Here is an 18,119-nt window from a genome sequence, read left to right as displayed (position 1 = left end):
TCCAATATACTGTCCTGTGGGTTTCATTGTTGTAGTGGGTCATCCTGTGTCCTTGTTTCACCATTTTGTTATTCTCCCCCCTCCAGGTTAGTCAAATATATTTCAAGATGCAGGGTACACAAATCAAGAACAGTGATACACTTGTTTTTGATGTATTAATACAAAGCAGGACTTTATTGCGTGTAATTGTGATTTTCACAAACCTGGTTTGATTATGGATTCAAATTGTTATTCTTCCTAGGTGACCATTAAGTAGCTACTTAAATTCACTTCAAATTTTTGTTGTTGTTGTGAAAGTACCTTACAGAGGGGTTAAAATTACATGGGCAAGGTAATGAGTACATTTCTTATCAAGCATTGTTGCTGCCTCCTTTATTTCCCTTTCCATCCCTTCCCCTGACCCCCACCTCCCCCCGCCATCTCAGCGACCCTCCACACCCCTCCGCCCAAAGTTGTAAATTTCATTTTCGACATAATGTCTTGTACATCTCATTGTTGCAGTGGGTCCACCTGTATCCCTATTTAAACAATTTGTTTTTTCCCTTCCCTTCCACAAATTATACCAACATCAAATACAGTGAAAACAGGGGTTATACCATGGGGGAGGGACATACAAAGCAACAAAGAAATAATCTTATAAATATGTTAGAAACAACCACAAGAAAGAAAAAAAACATTTGAATTCTTATCTTGGGGTTCATTTCGCCTAACATCAACATATCTGACTTGTCTCAGACATATACTAGTTATTGCAAATAAGGGAAATCATGGGACCTATGTTTCTTTGGGCCTGGCTTACTTCACTTAATATAATTTTTTTTCCAAGCCTTTCCATTTCCTAACAAATGGGGCAATGCCATTCTTTCTGATGGAGGCATAGAATTCCATTGTGTATATATACCACATTTTCTTGATCCATTTTAATCTACTGAGAGGCATCTGGGTTGGTTCCATATCTTAGCTATGGTAAATAATGCTACATTAAACATAGTTGTGCTGGTAGCTTTAGTATGGTCTTGTTTGTGATCATTTGAGTAAATGCCTCAAAGTGGGATTGCTGGGTCATAGAGGAGCTCTATGTGGAGTCTTTTGAGGAGCCTCCATACTACTTTCCAAAGTAGTTGAACAAGTTTACACTCCCACCAACAATATGGTAGGGTTCCCTTCTGTCCACATCCCCTCCAGCATCTGTTGTTATTAGAGTTCTTGATTCTAGCCATTCTAACTGGGGTGAGGTGGAATCTCGATGTTGTTTTGATTTGCATTTCTTTTATGGCTAAGGAGGTTGAGCATTTCTTCCTGTGTCTATTGGCCATCCTTCTTTCCTCTTCAGAGAAGTTTCTCTTTAAGTCTTTAGCCAACTTATTTATTGGGCAGTTGTTTCTTTGAGGATTTGTTGTTGGGGGATTTAATTTTTTGAGTTCCAGGTATATTTTAGATATGAGACCCTTGTCTGTCGTATGGTTAGTGAAGCTCTTCTCCCAATCTGTGGGATTTCTATTGATCTCACTAGCTATGTCCTTTGCCATGTAGAAGCTCTGCAGCTTCATTCAATCCCATTTGTCCAACCATTTTGATTTGTTGTGTTTCTGGGTCTCTAATAAGAAAATTTCGGCTTGTGCAAAGGAGACCTAAGGTTTCTCTTATTCCATCCTGTAATGCTTTCAGATTGAATGCTTTGACTTTGGGGTCTGATCCATTTGGAGTTGATTCTGGTGCAGGGAAATATATAAGGATCTAGCTTTAGTTTTCTACAAGTGATTAAGCAATTTTGTCAGCATCATTTACTGAAGAGGCTGTCTTTCTTCCATTCTATTTTTTTTAGCTTCCTTCTCGAAGATTAGATGGCTATAGTTCTGTGGGTTCATTTCGGGGTTTTCAATTCTATTCCATTGGTCCTGAGGTCTGTTCTTGTGCTAGTACCAGCTGTTTTGATTACTATGGCTTTGTAGTAGAGTTTGAAATTTGATATTGATATTGCTCCAGCACTGTTTTTTCTGTTAAGAATCATTTTTGCTCTTCGGTGTCTTTTATTGTACCATATAAATTTGTGGATTCCCTGTTCTATTTCCTTGAAGAATGAGGTTGGGATATTGATAGGTATCGCAGATAGCCTTGGAAAGTATTGCCATTTTCACAATGTTGATCCTTCCAATCCAGGAGCATGGGAGGTTTTTCCACTTTCTAAGTTCTTTCTTGATTTCCTTTTTCAGGTTTTTAAAGTTTTCATCATAGAGATCCTTCACTTCTTTGGTTAAGGTAAATCCTAGGTATTTTAATTTTTGTGAGGCTATTACGAATGGAGTTGCTTTCCTGATTTCAGCCACGCATTTCTCATTGTTGGCATACAGAAAAGGCATTGATTTCTGAGGGTTAATTTTGTACCCTGCTACTTTGCCAAAGTTTTGAATCAGTTTGAGTAATTTGGGAGTGGTGTCTGTGGGATTCTTTAAATACAAGATCATGTCATCTGCAAAGAGGGAGAGTTTTACTTCATCTTTCCCTATTTGGATCCCTCTTTTGTTTGCCTCTTGTCTTATTGCTATAGCTAGGCATTCTAATACTAAATTCAATAGAAGTGGAGAGAGTGGACATCCTTGTCTCATTCCTGAGTTAAGAGGAAATGGCTTTAGTCTTATACCATTAAGTATAATGCTGGCTGTAGGTTTGTCATATACAGCCTTTATTGTATTGAGGAATGTTCCCTGGATTCCTAATTTTTCCAGAGCCTTCATCATAAAGGGATGTTGGATCTTGTCAAATGCTTTTCCTACATCTATTGAGATAACCATGTGGTTCTTATCCTTGCTCTTGTTGATGTGATGAATTATATTATTTGATTTGCATATATTGAACCATCTTTGAATCCCTGAAATGAATCCTGTTTGATCTTAGTGCATGATTTTTTGGATGAATTGTTGAAGTCAATTGGCCAAAATTTTGTTGAGAAGTTTTGCCTCAATGTTCATCAAAGAAATGGGTCTATAGTTCTCTTTCTTTGATAAGTCCCTGCTTGGTTTTGGAATGAGGGTTATTATAGCTTCATACAATGAATTTGGTAGTGAACTTTCTGTTTCAATTTCATTGAAGAGTTGGAGGAGTATTACTTGACACTTTCTTGAACATTAAGACATGTATCTCTAGCTTTGGTCCAGGTACCCATATGTCCAAGTTCAGTTCACCTACTGCAGCTTGTGCAGGTAAAGAAATGACAAATGTATTATGTCCTTATGCCTTGAATAGTTCATCTATACTGTTAAAGTGAAAAATTCTAGTGTTCATCTGTATTTCAGAAATTACATATTTACTTAGGGAAGACTTCCCTTTAATATGAAATTAATGTTACTTTATTCAAAAAAACCTGGTAAAGGAGGTAAAATGAAATCATGTTGCCAACAATGAAAACTCTTTATGATTTTTTCTCAAAAAATCCTTAAATCTTTCAAATTTTATTTCACATAGATATAAAATCTAGGCCTTTGTGTGCTTTTCTGTTTTTATTTCTTTTTTCTTTTCCAAAATGTACATAGGCAGATGATGGGGATAGTTTCTCTAATTATAGACATGATAAGGGACTTGAGGTGTTGATAGAACTATTAGATTGCTTTCTTATTTTTGTATATTACAAGGGTTCAAATCTCCTTCTTAAGAGTTCAACCTGCCACATCGTAGCAAAGCAATGCTAGTGATCCTGATTTCCCTGTACCTTGGTTGTTAGCTCTTCACACTGGGGTAATGTTAGGGTGTATCAAGATTCAAGTATTTTAAGATTTGAGTCAAATTGAACACTTACAATATTACCTTGGATCTAGTGAACAAGAGTTGTTTTTCTGTCTATGCTTAACTGTAAAGTAGATAAATCTATTTTTGTGCTGGTCTTGCGGCTTGAACTTGGTTCATAGGCACTATTTCAGAGGTTTTTGCTCAGGGGTAGAGCTCCATCAGTTGTGCCACAGTTCTACTTTGGCTTTTTGGTGGTTACATAGACATAAGTTTCATGGACTGGGCTGCCTTTGAGCTTGAACTTGTTCTACCCTCACATCTTAGCCTTCTAAATATCTAAGATTATAGGCATGACAAATTAGTGCCCAAGAACCAAAATGATTTATACTTCTACACTAAAAACAATTAATCCCATTAAGAAAATATTTGTTTAAAATACAGAATTATAGAAAATAGATATGAAACCATGGGAATTTCTAAAATGCAAAGAAGATAACCTTTTCTTTGTTATTTATTTCAATAGTCATTCCCGAGTTCGTAACACAAGTGAATGTCGCCTTGGAAGCCTTAAGCAAGAATTCGTTGAATGTGTTTGATGATAATCAATTTGTAGACATCTCCAAGAAGATCTATGATACCATTCATGATATCAGATGTTCGGTCATGATGATTCGAGTAAGTTTGCTTTACATTTTTTTGAGTTATTTCCACATTCTTTCCCATCTGGAATGCCTGTAGTGATCACAAGAAATGTTTTATTTCGATGCTGTAATGCCAACACTGAAATCCATCAGAGCTTCAGAAATTCATATGCATCCCTAAAGTCATATCTACGGTCACAAACTACACCTTAATGCATGTGGTTTACTATAACTTATGTAAATGAGCACATTAAATGTAGCAAGCACAGAACGGATAGGATTCCTGTGTGCAGGTGTCTCATAGCATGTTCATCAGCCAATGAAATGGACACAAGAAATCTGCATTCCTTCTTCTAACAAATGGCTCCTCTCTTTCTCATCACCATACTGGAATTCATAAGAAACCATGTTAGAGAAGGCATTTCTAAAACTAAGCTTGTCCATCCCAAATCACTGACTCAGAGATTGTTCTGCAGCAAATGTTACAGCTGCTAGAACAGCAAATGCCCGAACTGCCCCAGTAAGGGATCATTTCTAAGAAAAGATACATTACATTCCAGTGAGGCAAATTGCACCATTTGTTGTGAGTATATTGTACATTAAGAGGCCACAATTGTTTTCAGTGAACTATTAATGCATTCTTTAATGTTACTAAAATTGCAAATAATTTTCTTCAGAAAATGCAGAGGTATCTTACTGTAAGATGCACTCATCTAGAGGTGATCCCTGAGGTGAGGATTTGTACTTTCAATAATCTATTTAGGAGCTAGTGGGACTCAGAAGTGAGGCCAGGATGGGAATGAAGCCAATAATGAGCCACTGCAGGTAACCAGTTCTTGATCCTGCTGCTTAACTCGGAAGGTACTGCAGAACACACTGCAGAATTATTCCACCTGAGGTGAACAAAATCCGCAGATTTATCCTCCTATTCATCCTTGGTTAAATGCTCCCCTTAGAGTTGTCACCTGGGCCACATGCTCAGAGCACATCAAGCTTTTGAGACCAAAGAAAGCCACCCTCAGGCAGGGTGGCAGGTGCTTGCAGTGGAAAGATTCGGGAGGCCTGGTGTGTCTAATTTCTAAGTACAAATTGAGTTTACTTTGAAAGCTTCTGGATTTAACTGTTAGCAAGCCCATGAGACAAAACTAGAAATGCCAAGATGGTATATGGGTAATGCATCAATGGTTTCTGAGGGGCCCAGATGTCGCTGGTTTTCCTATAAAAATGGGGTCACTTGTGGACTTTATAAAGTAAAGGGCCAACAGACATCAGGAGCCTCACAGGACAGATGAGAGATACTGAAAGAGAAAGGCAAAAGGTGTCAAGCATTTTAGGGTTTGGGGCAATCTAAATGCAAACCCAATTATAGATGTCAGAGAGAATATGAAGATGTATATGGATAGTTCCCTGCTAATGATGATTTATCATTTCTTGTGATGCAGAGAAAATAATACCATCCTTCTAATTTTGAGTTTTGATCTTTTCCCGGGCTGGTGACATATGGCATGATGCTTTGTTGCAACTAGCTGTTGCATTTCCCAGCCACCCACCCATCAGGAGTCCACATAGCTGATGGTCTACAGTGTGGATCATCTGTGATGTTCGGTAGATTTATTAAATGCATTTTCATTTCATTTTTTACTTCCTCTTTCAACTTGCAATGGGATTGCTGGGCCTATCATAAATTGAGTAGAATCTGCAGTGATAAGAGAGATAAGTTTATATTGAGGCAGTTAGAAACCATGGCAATATACCAACACTGTATCAGAACAACAAAGAAACCATACCAAGTATTCTTTTTTGTTTTTGTTTATTTGTTTTTTTTTTTTTTTGCTCTTGCAATGCTTTTTATGCCTTACCTCTATGAATGAGTGAATTAGGGATAACACAATGTTGAGAAGGTAGGTGGATCCAGGAAGGGACCTAAAACACTTGAAGAAGATACATGAACCGTAGGATATGGTAAGCTCTTAACTTTGCCTGACTATTTGAGAAGGTATACCAGCAAAAGTGCGTATAGATTCCAGGGTGGAGAATATATTTTTTGCTGAGAAAATTGCCTAAGTAATGCAAAAAAATTATAACTTTTCTTGGGTTCCAGTATTTGAATTCTTATTATCAAGATGGCTTATGGATAGCAAATCAAATTAGCTTGCCATTATTTCTACATAATCTTCACCTGCAGCAGTCCTCTGTAGGGCTGGAGAATAATTTATTGTAATTATTAATAGCCTAAGAGGGCAGTAATTTTTCTCTGTAGTCATTTATTATTCAAGGAAAATACTTGTATCTGTTAACTTTTCCCTCATGGGATTAATCTAGTATTTTGTGTTCTTTGCTAGTGCTTATTTAATTTTTCAACACGATTTTCAGAAGAGACTAGAAAAACCATATTTTAATTAGAGTCTGTCTGTGGTCAAATGAAGTAGACTTGTTCCTATGTGTTGCTTCTACCTCAATTAGAGCTGACATTTGCTTATTCTTTTTCTTGTTTAAAACCCTGGGATAATTGGGTTAGAAACAAGTTTTGTTTATTTTCATTATCCTGCCATTGTATATGTATTTATTCTCCATTTTTATGTTAATATCAGTCTTAAATTCTACTTGTTAAATTTCATTGTGTTTTAGGGCCTTTGATTCTGAAGCAGGGACTCTACCACTTGATCCACACCCTCAGTCCTGTTTGCTTTCATTATTTTTCAGATAGGGTTGTACACTTTTTGTGCAGTGGCTATTCTTGAACTTTGATCCTTTTCATCTTCTTTGGGGTAGTTGGGGTTTATAGGAGTGAACTACTATGCCTGGCCTCATTGTGTTTCCAAATGGCTCCTCACATCTGGTTGTACTCTTTGTTTGATCATTATACAAACAGCATCAGTTAGAAACCTGAGGCATAGAGCTTACATAGATCTTGTATCTAGATTACTAATTAAAATATACATATAGTCACTTTGATCAGATGTGGTCTCCACTTGCCAGCTCTGGTTAGCAGTAAGAGCTTCTGGAATATGGTACTATGTCTAGCTAGCATATCTATAAGCATATGATTTCAAAGAGTGATTTAAATTTTTTTGTGTGAGAATACCATACAGAGGAGTTACAATTACATGGGCAAGATAATGAGTACATTTCTTATCAAGCATTGTTGCCTCCTCTTTGTTTCCCCTTCACACCCCTTCCTATACTCCCCGTGCCACCCCCCTACCCGATCCTCCCCCTCTGACCAAAGTTTTAAAGTTTGTTATTCGACATAATGACTTATACATCTCATTGTTGCAATGGGTCCACCTGTGTCCCTAGTTAAACGATTTGTTTTTGCCCTTCCCCTCCACAAATTATACCAACATCAAATACAGTGAAAGCAGGGGTTATTGAGACTGATAAAAGAGATGACATTCCTTTTTAGATATGCTTTATTTCCAAAAAAGATAAAATACATAAAAATAAAGATATTGTACCTGAAATGATGGAAGAATGGAAGTAGATGAATCATCTCTGTTCCTCTGTCCCTGCACTCCAGTTCCCTGGGGAATGATGAGGGGGAATACCTTAGACATTCCTTGGGGAAAATACGGAACACAGAAGTGATCTTTGATTCAGGTAGATGAAAATGTCTATTCTTCCAGATTGTTCTTTTATCACAGAAGATAACAGAATTAATCTGGTGGAATATTTTCTTTGCAATGTCAAATTTAATGCTGACCAACACTATGGCCTGAGAACTATAAAGCATTTGTGTTTTTCTGCTTTCTTCAAAGTATCTAATTAGCATTACTATTTAAACAGCAGGTTTATATTGATGTAAGTTCAGGGAAAGCCAGTCTCTCTTCCTAAGGTCTTTGTCTGTGAATATACTGGAATTCTATGTCTGAATTTTCAAGAGTGTTCTTCAATGCCCTCAAAACAATAAATGCCAGTTTAAGATACAGAATGTCATATGTTATGGCTATATAAAATTTTATTATATCCGTCTATACTCTGTATCATGATCAATTTTTGTGATCACAGTTATTTAGAGAGTTGGGGATGGGTTTTTAAGTTCCCAAATAAATACTGTGATATCTGATATTCAAGTCCACTCAATATGTGGACTGAGAAGGAGGTAGAAAGCATTAACAATATCATAGTAAGGAGGTATTTCACTTGCATTCACTATATGGAGACAAATTGTACATTTATAGAGAGTCCACATAATAAAATGGCTAAAATAGAGCAAGGATCTCACTTGCTTCCAGCTTCCCTCTTTGGAAGCTAGAATTGATGTTAATCCTACTTCAATATGTTATTATGCTGATAAAATAAGCTAGTAGAAAGGAAATGGTTAATAGTACTTTGTCATTTAGAACTAGTATTATTTTAATATAGAGCTAGTACTTAACTAACTTGGGATTGCTTGTTTTTGTACATTTTCAAGAATGTTCTTCACAGAAAATGTAGAAATATGCTCGGGTGCAACACAAAAGCAATAGTGAAAGAATAACAAATGTCCTAAGAAAAAAGTATGTTCATTGACAAGGTTTCACTTATATAAGAAGATATGCTTATGACTGCCACACGTTTAAATGACAGATAATTTATTGCAAACTGTGCTTTTGAAACCATGTTAGTTTAAGCTAGCATTATAATTTGGTACATCCCTTTCCATTTTGCTCCTCTCTTCTCAACATCACACATGTTAAGCAAGCACTCTATCACTGAACTATTATACCTCTAGCCAAGGCATATATTTTGGATATGTTCATCTACTCAGTGAATTAGGCAAATAAAATCAAGTTTAAAAATTATATACCCCTCCAGGGGCTGGTGGTTCACACCTGTAATCCTAGCTACTCAGGAGGCTGAGATCTGAGCTTCAAAGTTGGAAGCCAGCAAGAAAGTCTATGAGATTCTTATCTCCAATAGACTACTCCAAAAAGCTGGAAGTGACATTGTGGCTCAAGTGGTAGAGCAATCATCTTGAGCAAAAGAAGCTCAGGGACAGCACCCAGGCCCAGAGTTCAAGTGCCAGGACCAGCTATATAATAATAAATAAATAAATACAAATTACACAACCTGATATATATGAAATGTTTTTATACAAATCATTTACATGGATTCTGGAATTAGGATGCAGTTCAGAACACATTCAGTTTACCTAGGTAGAAAAACCCAGCATCTGATTATATAATAGATTCAGGAATGGGCAAATGTATGGGCTTTACCTGGAATGACACATAGTTTCTTGAGATTATTCATCCCATCATAATTTCTCTGAACGTGTTTCCTTTACCTTTGTACGGTTTTCTTTTAAGTGTATGGTTTTAGGAAAGCCTTTTAGTTTTCGTTGCTTCTGTAGGTAACTGTTGTCTCTGCTTTACAGATTGTCAATTATTAACACTGTACAATGCAGTCTCTTATAATCAGAATTTTGTGGAATTAAGATTGGTAATGTTGCCAGGCACCAGTGGCTCATGCCTGTAATCCTAGCTACTCAGGAGGGTGAGATCTGAGGATCATGGTTCAAAGCCAGTCCAGGCAGGAAAGTCTCTGAGATTCTAATCTCCAATTAACCACTAGAAAACCAGAAGTGGTGCTGTGGCTCAAGTGGTCGATTTCTTGCCTTGAGCTGAAGAGCTTAGGGACAGCTCTCAGGCCTAGAGTTCAAGCCCTATGACAGACAAAAAAAAAATTAGTACTGGTAAACTGGTGAACGAATATTGTGTAATAGGGAATGATATGATAAGTTCTGTTCTCAACGCTACATGATACTATTTATGTTGTTACCTTGAATGCTATCATTATTTTCTTCACTGGAGAGGAAAATGGAAGTGTATTGCTGAATTTCTTCTTTTTGGTATCATTACAGTTAAAGGATTAAGCTTTGCTTCTGAGAACAAAGAACAAAAGCCAAGTGTCCATGCTACAAAGAAGTATAAATTATACATGAAATGAACAATGAAGTATACAATGAAACTCAAGTCCATATATCCACATAGTATAACAATCTTCTCTAAAAAATGTATTGTGTAATAATATTAAAATTGATATAATAAATTTAGTGATGTATTAAAACACAGGTAAAAGCCATATTGGGAAAAATTACATAGCATTTTTAAGAAAAATTGAAAAGATGTAAACACACTGATTAGTTATATTTCTATAGTGGAAGACATTGTGCTTATGATGTCAGTTATCTCCAAATGGATTTGTCGATTAAGTGTTCTCCTCAGAAAATTTCACAGAGGAACTTTTATGAAAATTGAGCATCTGAGTTGGTTACAAAAATACATACATTTGTCAAAACTCATCAACCAAACTGCATATGTAAAATAATATTTAAATTGGATGTAAATGAAATGGAATTTTAAGGCATTCAATTTAGCAGCTAATTCTGTAGGGAAAAAAACTGATTTTAATTAAATAATGTCATATCAAACTATACAAACCAGCTAGTTCTAAAAGCTTCCTTTCATTATTAAATTCTAAAATCTCACTTATTACAAAATGAGTACTTTTACATTTTCTTATGCATTGTTTTATAAATATTGGTATTATTTGAGTTCTCTTTTATTAATTCTCTTTGCTGATGTTTGTAAGTTATATACTACCCTAGATGAGGGGTTGGCAAATTATAAATTTTGGACCAGTTTATTCTCAGTTTTTTGCACACAGCAAACTGTTCCAGGTGCTTCTGCAACTAAGTATCTAATTTACTCTTAGATTAATTGTTCTTCACCAATCTAATTCTCCAAAATATTTGATTGTCCAAAGCTTCTTTTCTCTAATTTTCTTTAGTTTTGTAACCATTCACCACCTCTGTTAACCTTTCATCTCCAGACTAAATTCTCAGACCCTTTCTGGTTTTCTCTCTAAACTGAAGACTTCCATTTTTCTGGGTACTTTAACAGTCTCTCTTTTCTTTTTCAGATCAAACTAGAGGGTTTTATTTCTCACTCACTCCTTCCCCCTCCCCTCCCCTCCCCTGCCTACTCTTTTGCAGTACTGGGGTTTCAGCTCAGTATTTTGTACTTGCTAAGCAGGTATTGTACTTAAACCACACCCTCCCTTTTTTGAAAATGTATTTTCCAATCAAGGTCTGCATTTATGCTCTGATCCTGGTTGGAACTGCAGTCCTTTTATTTATACTTCCCATGGATCAGGTTTGACGCACAAACACTGTCACTATGTGCAGCTTTTTCTTAGTTGATATGGGGTCTCACAAATATTTTGGCAGGCTAGGCATAAACTCTTTATTTCAGACTCCTGAGTAGCTAAGGGTTACAAGCATAAACCACCACAATTAGCATATCTAACATTTCTTTATTTCCAAATTTTATTTAAGTGCCCTTGTGCTTTGAAGATAGAGTCCTTTGGCTACTAAGGTCTACCCTATTTCAAAGTCTACAAGAAAAAGTCCATTTTCTTTTCAGTATTTTGCATCATTTGATCAGCAGGGAAAAGTAAAATTTAGCCTAGCTTTTATCACACTTTTTGAGACTCAACTTTTGAAGTGAATATGATTTTAAGATGTGTCAATTTTATTCTCACATTATTTTTTTCCATTTTAATGATACGGTAGTAATAATTTATCCAACTCTGATTGGAAGGTCAAATGAATTTTCATCATGACTTGTTCAATTAGGGGAATGCTTTTATGCTCAGTGGTTTCCTTGGTCCTGAATGAACTGCTGAGATCCTGTGGTCTGTCTTCTTCACCCACTAGGCTTCTGTCCGTCATGCTTGCCCCCAATGATTGCTGTTCCCTGTGGAGCCAGTCTTTCCAGCCCCAGGGATCACTTTTTCCTCCAGAGGCATAACTGTTATCAAATGTTCACTTCTTCATGTTTTGCAGAACTCTGTTGACTGTGGCGAATCTAGGCAGGCACCGTTTCAAATTTATTTAGCATGCAAAGATTTAACAGCTTTTCATTTCTCACTGTTAAGCAGACTTCCTAAATTCACCGTCGGCACCTTTGTTCTTCGTTCCCACTGGAGTCTTGCCTGGAAAAAATCCACTTAAAATACTGCCCTTTCTGGGGAAGTGCTATGACTCCTTTGTAGTGTCCAAACCAGTTTGTAAGGAAACCAGCTAGCAGGACACGTCTGATGAAAACTTAATAATACTTTTTTTAAAAAGGCACACAGCAAATTTAAGCTTTATATGCAAATTTAAGTCAGATCTTACCAGGAACAGTTCTGAAAGTGAGCCCCATGCTGTTGCCTGGCAATGGCCAGTTAGAGCTGACGTCTCATGCTCTCAGCACAGTTAATGGCCTTCCTCCTGGGTACCATTAGAAGAGACTTTTTGACTAAAGGAACAGAGGTGACCAGACTATTCACTGAGAAACCGGTGTTGGGTAAGCTACAAAAGCAATGTTAGTCAGTGATCTCAGTTGCTCATGCAGGGAGAAGGATGTTCGAGCTAAAGTCTTTCGGAGAAGTACTCTCTCTCACCAAAAGGTCAAAACCACTGGACTGGCAGGTCCGCACCTGGTCCAAAGAGGCTTTGATGCACACTGGTCTTGCGCTCCTTGAGTTCCATCCACACAGGCAGAGTTCAGAAAACTCTCAAGAGTAAGTAGTTCAATCTAAAGAAACCACACATGTTTCCTTTGAAATCTCCTTCTTGTGTTGAGGGATAATCGCTAGCCTTGTGAAGGATGATGATAGGAAGACAACTTAGTTGTGGAATGTCAAGGATGCTTTTGTAAGTGTGTAGTTTTATGCTTGCAAGTATGGGGTTTTAACTCCATGCCCCAAGCTTGCTAGGTAGATGTTCCACAGCTTGATCTACTCCTTAGTCCTTTGGTTTATTTGCTTTATTATTCAGACAGGATCTTATATTTTTTCCCTTTCTATTGTGATATTGATGTTTCCTGACTGGGAATATAGATAAATATGAACACACCCAGTTTATTTGTTGAGATAGGGTCTAGCTAACTTTTCGTTCTGGCTGGCCTTGAATTATAAACCATCTCTTAATGTAATTATTAAGTGATTTGTACTAGAAATAAACTTACTTTAGTAAAAAAATAAATTTGATTTATATTAAGTATTGCATTTAATAAATGTTTCTTGTTCAGAAACAAAAACTTAATGATTGTCCAGAATACACCAAAAGGGAGCTCAACTCTTACTTCAAGTGAGAAGTCTGTCTGTGTGGCTACATTTCAAAACCAACTTTTAAATGTTTGAGAGAAAACACTCTGAAGAAAATCAATTTATACATTGATGACTCTGAGGAAATAGCTACAGAGTAGCTAACAGAGGGAGGGAGGCTGGAGAGTTTTATATTTCTGGTATCTATGAAGCAGGTGATGGGGTTTCAAAGAGAGAAATATTCTGGAATGTAAGAGCAAATGACCTGTAAGAAATTGAGGTGCTTGAGGTCACACAGATAAGAGAATCATAGGAGGAACGGAAGGGCTTGGTTAGGCCCCCACCTCAGACCATTTTCTTTGGCCACAGTAGAAAGAAACAACTCAATGTTTTTACTCCACAGGAGCCTGTAGGCTTCACTGATTTGCTTTTGTTCAAGGGCCACTTACAAACACATAAACCCCAAGAAGCACTTTCTTTTGGACAATTGGTTGAAGAACACTTACCTTACATCTCTTCCTTGTTCCCTTAGACTTTGATCTGCTGTCTGTTTCTCCACTTTGTGAAACCACTCACCCTCCTGGCATCTTTCTGCTTATGGAAAACTCATGTTTTCCTCTACAGAGACCTCGCTGGATCTGCACTCACATTCACTTATCCACCACCTTACAACATCGCCTGTATAGCACCACCATTTCACATATTATTTGTCAGGGCCATGGACATATTTCAACCTTATTACTTTTTCCTATTGTTTTCTTCCCCATACAATTTAGGTTATAAGAAATGAGGAAGTGTGTGTGTGTGTGTGTGTGTGTGTGTGTGTGTGTGTGCCAGCATAAGGGAACTGTGCTTTAGTTTTCTGTTTTGTTTTGATCTTTTCTAAGCTGTTGCTCTACCACTTGAGTCACATCTCCACTTCCAGTTTTTGCTGGTTGATAGGAGATGAAAGCATCAGCAACTTTCCTTCCCCAGCTGGCTTCATACCATGATCTTCAGATCTCAGCCTCCTGAGTTGCTATTTACGCCACCAGTACCCAGCTCCAAGGATTTCTAAGTATTGCATTTTGTGGTCATGATGTAATTGTGAACATGTAATTGTTAGTAATGAGGATATTTGTTTTCACTGAAGCTTCTATGCAGTTGGGTCCATGTAATTACGCAGGTGCAAAGATTGCTCTTTAAAGATGATAAAATTTGTTGAATAACCAGATGAGTCCCCCTTGATTGTACTCATCAACCTGTGGGGCTGTAGAAGAAAGATCTCTCAGAATGGACTTTTCTGAAATGTAGTTAAACATAGTAACCTCTATCATCTGTCCCTTTGGTTATATGTTCTGAAATGTCACAAAATTATCACAAATTTAGTGATTAAAATGTGTCTTATGCCATCTCTCATTATAAGATTTGGAACAGCAGTCAGAGACTTAATAAAGTCATAAAATATTAGAAAAACAATGTAACATTATTTTCTAACCCTGAAAAATATCTATAAAATACATTAAAGTACATTTTAACTGGTCCACAATGGTCTGCATATATATATGTATGTGGATGTGTGTGTATATGTATGCATATATGGAAATAAAACCAGAAATTTTAATACATTTTCTATAGTCATTGAAATTATTGGTTTGGAAGTAAATTCAGATTATTTGGTAACCAAAATTTTCTATAAACAAAAACATACAGATCTTTATATGTCCGGTACTATTTGAAGACTGAGGTTCATTCAGTAAGGGGGAAGAGAGAAATGGAGATTTGGAGATAAATGATCTCTCAAAGTTGCTACTAAAGGAAGATACAAATTTTAAGAAAATACTAATCATGGTCTTTATGCTTCACTAAATGCATTGATCAAATGCAGTTTTCAAGGATTCCTTCTCCTCAAGGTAAGGAACCTCTTCTAAAGAGATTTTGGAAGTGTGATGATGATGATGATAGTGATGATGATAATGATGATGATGATGATGATAACAAAAATGAGGTTTGAACTTGAAACAATGTTTTTTTTAATTTAATTTAATTTAATTTGTGAACATACTGTACAGAGGGGTTACAATTACATGGGCAGGATAATGCGTACAGTCGTAGGAAAGGGGAAATTTAAAGGTGTCGGCCGGAGTTACAGGATCGCCAAATCTGCTGCAGCAAGAAGAGCCCTCCGCAGCCTCAAAGCTAGCCAACCCCAGCTTCCCGGCAGCTGACCCGGTGTGAGCTCCCGAGCAAGAAGCAGGACTGAGGGGAGGGGTCCACACCCTAGGGATGATTGCGCATTGGTCCTGAGCAGAATGAATGGAAGGCAGAATCTAAAGTTTGTTTGAAACAATGTTTTTGTATTTGCAATGAGTTGAAACCAAGTATACACCACAAGTATTTTAACTGCCTTCCTGTCTCTGGGGAAGTGTAAGAGATGAGACTGACAGGCGGGCGCATTTGCCACCAGGGCAGCCAAGGTGAAGGGATTTCAGCTTCAGGGATGTGTTGAGTCAGTTCCAGAGTGTAACATGTCACTGATTGCAGAGAATGTTGGTGCCCAATTGACGGGAAAAATTTGCTAATCTAAATACAAGTGGGAGATGTAAATGCAAAATGGTATGAACTCACCAATTAAACACACAGAGATTGCATTACTTCTTCAGAGCCTGTTTTCTATATTATCTTGGAGGCTTTACACAGTAGCTTCAAAAGAAACATATCAATCAGAGAAGATTTAAAAAATGGTGCTGTTATTGGGACATTGGATTCGATATCAGAAGATTCTGATTCTAGCCTAAGCTATATTCCACAGAATCTTAAGAGACCTAATTCTCTCTCCCCCAATAGGTTGTGACCATTATAGTAAGGGGATCACTTGCTTATTGAATGTATTTTAGGAAACCCCTTATTCCTATCTCCCCCACTTGCTTCTCTTAAATGCTCTTCCTCTTGCCCCATCACTTTCTTTGATTCCTTCATTAAATAGCCTTTTTATCCACTTATTTTTATTTCTCAATATTTTATTTATCAATAAGTTTTATTGAGTACCCCACCATGTATCAAAAAATCTATTTGATAAATGAATAATGACAAATGAGGTCAAAGTCATGTACAGAGGAGTTACAGTTACATGTGTAATGTAGTGAGTTCATTTCTTATCACATTTTCTTGATCCGTTTATCTACTGAGGGGCATCTAGATGGGTTCCATATCTTAGCTAGGGTAAATAATACTGCAATGAACATGGTTGTGCTGGTACCTTTAGTAAGGCCTTGTTTGTGGCTATTTAGGTAAATGCCCAAAGGTGGGATTGTGGGAGTCATAGGAGAGCTCTATGTTTATTTTTTTGAGGAATCTCTACACTGCGTTCCAGAGTGGTTGAACAAGTTTAGACTCGCACCAACAGTGTCTTAGTGTTCTCTTCTGGCCATATCCCCTCTAGCATCTGTTGTTATTCTATTTCTTGATTATAGCCATTCTAACTGAGATGATGTGGAATCTCAATGTTGTTTTGATTTGCATTTTTTGTGGCCAGAACATACAAACACATACATACATCAATGCATGGAACCCTCCCAAAATCTGTTCCTCAAGCAGTAAAACTAAGATGAAATAGTAAATAATAGAGGATTAGCACAGTATATATTGTGTCTCAATATTGGGCTTAGATAGAGAGTATATATTTTGTCTCAGTATTGGGCTTAGATAGAGAATAGTCTATACAATTTTTAACCCAGTGCTGTATAGCACAGGAAAGCACTGGGGATGCCCTACATTTGAATAGACAGCAGACACAATGAACTGAAGGTGTGTAAGTGAATCTTGATAAATCTACTGATCTTATAACTGGTCAATTAAATTATCTTTAGCTTTTTTTCCCCAAGCACAGATATTTGTAGCAAAAGGAAAATAATTTCTTTAACTTAATTCTAGCCCTCTTAACACAGGAAAAGGAAATCTACTCAGTTCCTTCATCTTTTAGTAGAGGGAATAGTGAGTTGTGGTGTTCAGATGGGGTGTAGCCTATATATATATACCATAATATATGTAGTCTGTCGTGGTTGTCTAGGAACAGACAATGTTGACATGAACTGTAAATGTACTATCCAGTGTAGTATTTATATATGGTTGTTGAACACTTGAATTTTGACTAATGTTAATGAGATATGTTATGTAAATACAGAGTACTTTGAAGAGTTAGTAATATATATATATATCTTACATAGTTTTTTACATTGTACATACAAATTAATATTAACTATATGTTTAAGTCAAATATTTCCAAATCATAACTTTTAATCAAATATATCCCAAATAGTATAATAATTTGTCATGCATAAATCATTTTAATGTTACTATTAACAAGCTTAAAATTATATTGCTGTAAATTATAGAGTTGACAGAAGAAGTAGAGGTTTCCAAACTTACTATGGAGCTATAATTGACTGGATTCATATGAAAGAAATAGAGAGCAAATATCTTTTTGTTGTTTGTTTTTGGCCATTGTATGGTGTGAATGTTTTTAATGAAGTAACAAACACAGAGGAAATCTGATTCCATTGTAGCATACTTCCTGATTAGCCATCAAATTTATTTTATTTTTTTTAATTTTAATTTATTTTATTTGTGAACATGCTGTACAGAGGGGTTACAATTGCATGGGCAGGATAATACGTACATTTCTTACCAAGCATTGCA

At 36.5% G+C, this 18,119-nt stretch overlaps 1 protein-coding gene and 1 pseudogene across 2 annotated transcripts in view; both read left to right on the top strand.

Moving 5' to 3' along the window:
• Ctnna3 (catenin (cadherin-associated protein), alpha 3) overlaps positions 1 to 18,119 on the top strand; it is a 1,343,755-nt gene that overhangs the window by 1,070,651 nt on the left and 254,985 nt on the right. For both annotated transcript variants that reach the window (XM_013017086.1, XM_013017085.1), the window contains exon 13: positions 4,247 to 4,398. In XM_013017086.1, coding sequence (XP_012872540.1) covers positions 4,247 to 4,398 — 152 coding nt within the window. The remainder of the gene's footprint in view (positions 1 to 4,246; positions 4,399 to 18,119) is intronic.
• The window catches only part of LOC105986219, an 84,946-nt pseudogene continuing 79,421 nt past the window's right edge, over positions 12,595 to 18,119 (top strand).

The sequence above is a fragment of the Dipodomys ordii genome, unplaced genomic scaffold, assembly GCF_000151885.1.
Source record: "Dipodomys ordii isolate 6190 unplaced genomic scaffold, Dord_2.0 Scaffold34, whole genome shotgun sequence".
NCBI lineage: Eukaryota > Metazoa > Chordata > Mammalia > Rodentia > Heteromyidae > Dipodomys > Dipodomys ordii.
The sequence above is the reverse complement of the archived record's forward strand: the minus strand, read 5'-3'. Positions and strand labels throughout refer to the sequence as shown.